A 7,635-nucleotide genomic window follows, 5' to 3' on the forward strand; every position below is an offset into this window, starting at 1 on the left:
AGCAGGAATTTTTACCTACTTGCAGTAAAATGAACCAATTGTTTTTGTGGATGAAAAGCCCTTGATCTTTATAGGATGCAGCCATGGGAGGCTTATGATAAGAGGGGTTTTTTTCTGTCTGCCCCTACCCCAGTCACGAGTTCCTCCTTGCATGCAAGGATTTCTGTTTCTGTTAGCAGTATTTCTGTGCAACAACCCCTGTGAAAGCTAATGTCAGAAGAGGTGGATGGTTCACTCCAAGCACAGCATACATTACTTCCTTGCTGTTTCTCTTTCTGCCTTCACAATTTCTCCTTCCTTTCCTCTTCTTTCATTGTCTTTCCTGACCTGTATGAGGTTATGTGAGAGTGACCATAACTACTACTACACACAGGAGCTATTCACAGAACCTTGAAGATCCTCCCTTATTCCTGCATTTAACTTGCCCCCAAGACTGAAGCAGACCTGGGACTGATGCTGCCGTTTTCTGATCTGTCCCATGCCTGTCGCACTTTTGGGAAAGTTCAAGTGCAGGTGGACAGTTGCAAGCTAGAACTAATTCAGAAAAAGTTTCCAGTCCCTTTTTTAACAGTTGGGTGAATGTGGACGACCTGACTGTATGCTGATGCAGATCCACGCTTTTCTGCTCCACTTTCCAACATGTTCCTTCTCCTTGCCCTGCCCCAGTTCTGCTACCATCCCATGTGATGGATGCCTGGTGAGAATGACAGGGTAATTCATTGTCTGGCTGCCAGAGCAGCTTCTGAAGGGCTAATAGCGCTTCTGAGCTCTGAGAAATCAGCCTCTGGTGCACATGCTTGGCTACCGCCTCAGAAACTATGAGGCTAGGAGACTGACTTACTGATGAGAGATGAGATGTGTGGGGAGTGTTGTGCTCTGTGAAGTACAGGATCCAGCTGTGGAAGTGGATTTACCATCTGCAAATACTTGAGGTGTGGCAGAGTCTCTGCACATGAGGCCTGTGGCTCAGTACTGGTGACTATATCTTTGCATTGCTCTGAATGAACCCTGAGCTGTTTTGTTCCTCCTGTTACTCATTCAAGGAAGACAGGCAGAAGGTGGGCATAGCAGACTGGACGTCTAGCTTTCCAGGCCTATTAAAGGAAAGGAAAGACAAGGAACAGTGCAGAGTAAACAGGTTTCTATGAGCATTTTTTCCCAACAGGAATGGGCTGAATACACAAGACCTAGCTGACTGACTCGGTAGCAGAGGTGCACTGCTCACTGTGCAGTAACCACTGTATGAATTACTGTTGTCATTGCCCCTTGCTTTTTTCCAGTTTTATATGTTCCAGCTGATTTCCATACTACCTTGTCTTTCCCACCTTCTTCTGCTTTCAGCCTGATTGCAGAAGAGAGAAGATTTGTGTTCATTCTCTACCTTCATCCCCCAGTTGCTCTCCCTCCTCCCATGCCAGTAACTTCAAATTCATTTGCCAGTTTCAGTCAAATTTAATAGAGGTGTCAAAGGCATTAACATCTCCCAAGGCTCCAGGAAGGAGAAAGTACCACACTAGAGTGGCCATTGAGCTGTCTTACTTGGCTTGCCACTGTCCAGTGAGAACCTGTGAGACCTGGAGCAAGACACAGGCAGCATATTGACATGTGGTCAGCCACTGAAATGCATGGGAGGGAGCAGAGGGAATGGTGGAGGAGAAGGTGGAGCAAGAGAAGGGGGAACTTAAGACATTGTAAGGGATATGAGGTGGGAAGCTAGAACCTACCACATGAGGTCAGGACATGGGATCCAGCTTAATGGGAGATCAGGCTACTGCCAGCACAGGCTTTTGCAAGTTGTTCCTCTGTGTTCTACATGTAAATAATGAAAACAATTTTCAGCTAACATGTAATGATTCTTCAGGACTCTAAGCAAGAATGATCATACGTGTAAGCAAAATGTTCACCCAACATCACTGATACAATACCAGTGACTTTTGTGGAATATTGTCAGTTTATGCCAGCCAGGTCTACTCTGTAAGCTTCAGATTCAAACCCCTTTGTGGGTTGAAGGTTTACAGCCCTGAAGGGTTTCTCTGTCTCGTTTCTAATAGTTTCACCTCTATTACAGGATTATCCCTTCCCCCCTGTCTGGAGAGAGCCAGTCTAGTAGATTGAGAGACGCCTGGAACTGGGGCCTTCGCTCATTATGAGCGTTGCAGAATTGTCCATTCTGGGAAGCTTGGTGCTGATCTTTCTCACACACAGCACAGAAATCAAAGAACAGCTTTGGAAGATAAATCATATACAGATAAAATGATTCCCCTCCTTTGTGTTGTGCAGCCTGTTGCACAGAGCATTGATTACACTGAACAATACACAGAATTTCATTCACCTTTAGCAAGATTCAGCCTCACCCAGGGAGGTATCACACTAGAGCTTCCAGTGTGCCCACCGCTGAGCAGCAGTGCATTGCAGCTGGCATTGTCAATTCATCTGGGGAGCAAAAGCTGTAAAGTGAATCCTTTGGTGTCTCAAGGCTGCTTCCCTTGCAAAATGAATCCCAAACCCCCATTTTTCAAACAAATTACAAGGCTAAATTGTCCTTGGCTGGGCAGTCACATCTGTTTTAGGACAGTATTTAGCTAATAAAAAGTGGAAGGAATTCATTCAAGGAAGGGAAGGAAGGGGGAAAAAAGGGGAAAAGAGAAAAAAGCTAAAAAGCTATGCTTTTCAAATCAGCTTGTGACTTCAGCCTACTGACTGCCTTGCAGTATAGCTCAGGTCTGGAATCGATTGCTCAGTAAAGAATTGGGCTTTTTACTCAGTTTTCACTTCAGGTTTCTGACCCTTGCTTAGCAGAGGAGGGAATTGGTAGATGAGGATATTCATTTCCCTTTGGTTATGCCCTGAAAGAGAAAAAGAAGGCATATGCATCCTTTCTTACTGTAGCCATCTTGTGTAGCTGGTGAGTCACTTTAACTCACGGAGGTAAAAAAGATTAATCCCCCCTCCCCACAAAAGGGGAAGGGGAGAGAGGCTGTGTGTTTTCAGGAAATGGTTACTCTACAAAAAGAAAGGTTTAGGGGGAGATGCAGTCCAGTGTTTTAAATAATCAGGTAAGTATATATATATACACAAAGAACAATACTATATAAATAATGAAATATAGGCAGGTGATATATAGTCAAAAAACTATTTTGGTTTATGGCACTGCACTTAAAAAAACAGCCTTTGCTTACACAGCAAAATAATTTTTCAATTATTTTGTCAGTCAAGTGTCGAGGCTAGATTTTTCCTAATCTCTTCAGAAGACGTTAGAACTTTTTTAGGTTTTACCAGCCACTGCCCATTGTTTAACTCCTGACTGCTGCTCCTGCTGCAGAGCCTGGGCTTATTTCCAGTCACAGTTAGCAGTGGTTTCAATGAGGTGGGATAGCCAGCACAGCATCACATCAGTCTGGAGGTAAGGTTTCATCACAACAGATGGGCTGGCAGAGCCAGCAATCCGTGTCACTGGGGAACCCATGCTGGTTGGTGCATCAGTGGGAGAGCCCCATGGGTGGATGTGTCTTTTGGGCACTGGGCAGAATGGTAGGTGTCATAAGAGAGAGCTAGGGAGTGGGGTAGGCTTGTTTGGTAAAGTAACTAAGGCCACAGATAAACACTTAGCTAGCAGATGGCTGCTGTGGAATAAGCAGTCACTGCCACCCAGTTGTTTGTCATCACCTGGCTGGCAGCAATTATTTCCTTCTCCCCCACAGGACTGGCTGCAGGGATCACTGATTCACACCTCAGTGCAGAAGCCGATGGTTTGGCTTGAGAGGCCAGCAAACATGAGCTGGGGCTAAGGCTGCCCTTTTCACTAAAGCATCCAGCTCCTTCTGGCAAGGAGACTTCCCAGAGGGGCAGGAACAAGGAGTTGGCAGCCTTAGTCTTCCATAGCCTTTGGCTACACAAACCTGTGTCAGTGCTCTGAGGGACAAAATAAAACCTACACAGATGTGGAGGAGGGAAAGAGCAAATGTGACTCATACCATTATACAAAATGTCATTCTCATTGTTCAAGGTGACTTCAGAAAGGAGCTAGCAACAATACAAAGAAACTGAGTGAGACCAGTTCAGGTGACAGATCTCCTCAAATATCAAGATGAAAATTGAGAAGCAACTCCCATGAGAACTGGGGAAATTCTTACAGGGGCATCCCAATGGAGCTGGAAAGTCAGATCCAGCTGTTCCAATTCTGTTCCTGGGATTTGTATGACATTGTGCCTGCACATCCTTTGCAATGTTCATGGAGATGAACTCTCTCTTGCACATTTTTGCAGTCCCTTTGTGTATTAACTTCTGAGCTTTGTCACTTGTTTGAGAGTTCCCAGTGCTGTACCAGTGACAAATCATGTCATGTTCTTGGGTTTAACCCACATTTGTCCCTTGTCTTTTGGTAGAATCAGCCCTCCTCCCTTTCCATGCTGGACTTGCTCCACGTGGCTCGGGACATTGCTTGTGGGTGTCAGTACCTGGAGGAGAACCACTTCATTCACAGGTAGGTGAATGCGCCTGTGTCAGCATGGGCATGGCTTGCCTACAGGCCAGCACAGACTCGTAATGCCCTGCTTGGTATGTTTATGTCCTGCTGCGCTCTAGTGGCTGGATACCTTTAAACAAGGTAGATAAAATCAGGATAACAGCAATTAACAGAAAGGCTGATATGAATCAGGTGGCAGAGGACTGCAGTTTTACCAAAGATCCAGAGCTCTGTCTCAGTGCCTGCACTTGTGCAGCCTGTTTGGCTGCTCTGCCAATGGAAACACAATCTTCAGAAGTCTTCAAAGCTCTCCCTGTCATAAATTTTGCTTAGTGCCTTTCTTCTCATTCTGGAACCTTTTCTTCTCCCCCTTGAAGAATGGCTGTACAACTACAGCCAGAAGTGCAACACCTTATGACTATTGTTACCTGCTCCTGCAGAACAGGGTGTTTGGCAAATGTAAAAAATTCTGCCCATAGCATTGTGTAGAGATGAGTAGAGAGAGACTGTAGTTTACTCCTCTGAAAGAGCTACTCGCAAGGTGTGCCACCATGTTATTCAGATCTCAAGGTTTACTTCAGCCCCATAGAGGTAAAGCTGGAGCTTTATCTGTATACACAGATTCAGTCCCATACTTTCAGTCTTCAGAGCAACATCTGCACATGGTTGTTCTTCCTGTCTCTGACAGTACAACACCCATTTGACAATATTTGAGCAAGCGTAGTAGTAACAGGTCAGTGGATCATTGCCCAGACGGCTTGATGTTGGGACTAATACATTGCTGAAATCAGCCCCACTGCTTGCAACTCCTTAGAGACTTAAAAATAGCTTCTGGGGTGAAGGGAGGCTCACAGGAAGCCTGTCCTTTCAGCTGCAGGATGTTACGTGAAGTTGAAAGAGAAAATGTTAAAGAGCAGAACTGCTCCTGCTGTTGGGGTAGATTGGAATTTGGGACATCACTAGTTATCCATAAACACTGACTTTTCTGGCTGTTGTGGGCTCTCTGCAGCTTAGGAAAGTAGGTATTACTATTTGGTTTCTTTTTGGCTTGTAAAATTGTCAAATTATTAAGTGGTTCTTCTCTTTCTGTTGCTTTTCTTCCCTTTCCTTGTAGGGATATTGCTGCCAGGAACTGCCTCCTTACCTGTCGAGGGCCTGGGAGAGTGGCTAAAATTGGAGACTTTGGAATGGCCCGGGATATTTACAGGTAGCAGAGCTAAGCCTAGGGTACCTGCAAGTGGAAGCTTGATAAAGGAGAGCAGGCTCATATGCTGCTCTGTGTAACCCTAGTAAGGCAAGAGTGAAGAGATCCCACCCTGATGAGTCCCAGCCTAATGCCTTTTTGGTGTTTGCCTTCATCTGTAGTTTAACTGTGCTCTGGAGACTTTTCCCACTCCTGACAGCTTTCTTCTGGGTCATTGTGCGAGTTCCACTGGGCTAGCCTTTGGCTAGCAGCCAACACAGCCATTCACCCACTTCCCCCCACCCCCAGGGGATAGGGGAGAGGACTGGGGAGCAAGGGTAAGGAGACTCATAGGTTGAGATAAGAACAGTTAATTAATAGAAAGAAAAAAAAACTTAAAATAATACTAAAACTAAACTAGTAGCAATAATAATAAAAGTAGCAAAATATAAAAATGAGCGATGCACAGTGCAATTGCTCACCACCCGCCAACCGAGCCCGGCCTGTTCCCGGATAATGATCCCAGAGGAACAACAATCCTGAATGGAAACTGCAATCCCGGAAGAGTGAGAGCCAGAGCAAAAGTCAGAGAGAGCCAAAAGAGGAAGAGACCCTCACTAATATAGTGGGCATGACATGATTGATATGGAATATCCCATTGGCATATCCAAATGCAAATTTAGCTTATTAATTTAAATATTCCTCACCCCCTTAAATCTTGTGCTTGTAGACTAACAAAACGTGAAGTCCTTCACTTCCAGCGACAAAAATGCATACGCTGGTATGTTATCAGTGTCTCTCTCATAACAAGTCCCAGGCTGAAAGCAAAATGCAGCACAATTCTAGCTACTAAAAAGAAACCCTGCTCTTTTCCAGCTAAAAACTAGGACAATATCCACCCCTTATTCCATACCATTTACATCATGCTCAGGTTGTCATACTTCCTAATAGGTTTAGATTAAGTACTACTACTATTTTTGAAAAAAAAAAAATAAAAAAAAAAAGCCAATATAGATGTCTGTGCATTTTTTTTTCACTAGTTTATTATCTGGAGTAACAGAGGTGTCCGGCAGAGGCCACTAGTGACTAGGTAACTTCGGGTTCTATCTATTGTAATAGTCTTGAGGCAGAAACATGATGTGGACTTTGCACAGTTAATGGGAGCTGATGTCATCGGGTATTGTACAGTTAATGGCATTGGTGTCATCAGGTACAGTAGGAGAGTGGTGTGTAGTCTCTGTTGTATGCTCTGTCCAAGTTTCGTGGTTGGTGTATTCAGTAGAGTCCCTTGCCCAGAGTTGCTGATACTGATCTTGAAGTCACTCAGCGCCAGTTCTGGTTCTGTCGGGGTTCACACCTTGTTAACCTGGGAAAATACTTATTATAAATCTGTTAGTGTGATGCACAACAACTATAATAATGATGATATGCAATTCATTGGCTATTTTCACCTAAAATCAAGTCTCCCTGAGGTACACATTGAACTTCTCCCTCTTTCTGCATTACCCACCAGGTACATCCAGGTCCTTGAGCAAAAGCAATTCTATGAATGGGTTTACCTTTGTCCACGGCAGGAATAACCCAAACTGTTATCCCAAGCAAATTCTTACCGTGCACTACAGGGACTTTCTCCCCTTCCACAGTACGTAAAAGTCTTGATTGGGCAGGGCCAGCTCAGTTGGCAGATCCTTTGGTGTTGACTAACCAGGTGGCTTTTGCTAACACCACCCATTGCTCTCAGTGTGGTTTTTAACAGCCCATTGCATCGTTTGACTTTTCCAGAAGCTGGTGCATGATAGAGACTGTGGTACACCCACTCAGTGCCATGTTCTTTGGCCCAAGTGTCTATGAGATTGTTTTGGAAAGGGGTCCTATTCTCTGACTCAATTCTGTCTGGGGTGCCATGGCGCCACAAGACCTGCTTTTCAAGACCCAGAATAGTGTTCTGGGCAGTGGCATGGGGCACAGGATATGTGCCCAGTGGCTG

At 44.9% G+C, this 7,635-nt stretch overlaps 1 protein-coding gene across 1 annotated transcript in view; it reads left to right on the top strand.

Annotated features, from left to right (window-relative positions):
- The window catches only part of ALK (ALK receptor tyrosine kinase), a 108,444-nt gene that overhangs the window by 93,756 nt on the left and 7,053 nt on the right, over window positions 1-7,635 (top strand). Inside the window, exons 20-21 of the mRNA XM_010176753.1 lie at window positions 4,386-4,483; window positions 5,580-5,672. Of these exons, the coding sequence (XP_010175055.1) occupies window positions 4,386-4,483; window positions 5,580-5,672 (191 nt within the window). The remainder of the gene's footprint in view (window positions 1-4,385; window positions 4,484-5,579; window positions 5,673-7,635) is intronic.

This window comes from Antrostomus carolinensis, unplaced genomic scaffold (assembly GCF_000700745.2).
Source record: "Antrostomus carolinensis isolate BGI_N321 unplaced genomic scaffold, ASM70074v2 scaffold5321, whole genome shotgun sequence".
Classification (NCBI taxonomy): domain Eukaryota; kingdom Metazoa; phylum Chordata; class Aves; order Caprimulgiformes; family Caprimulgidae; genus Antrostomus; species Antrostomus carolinensis.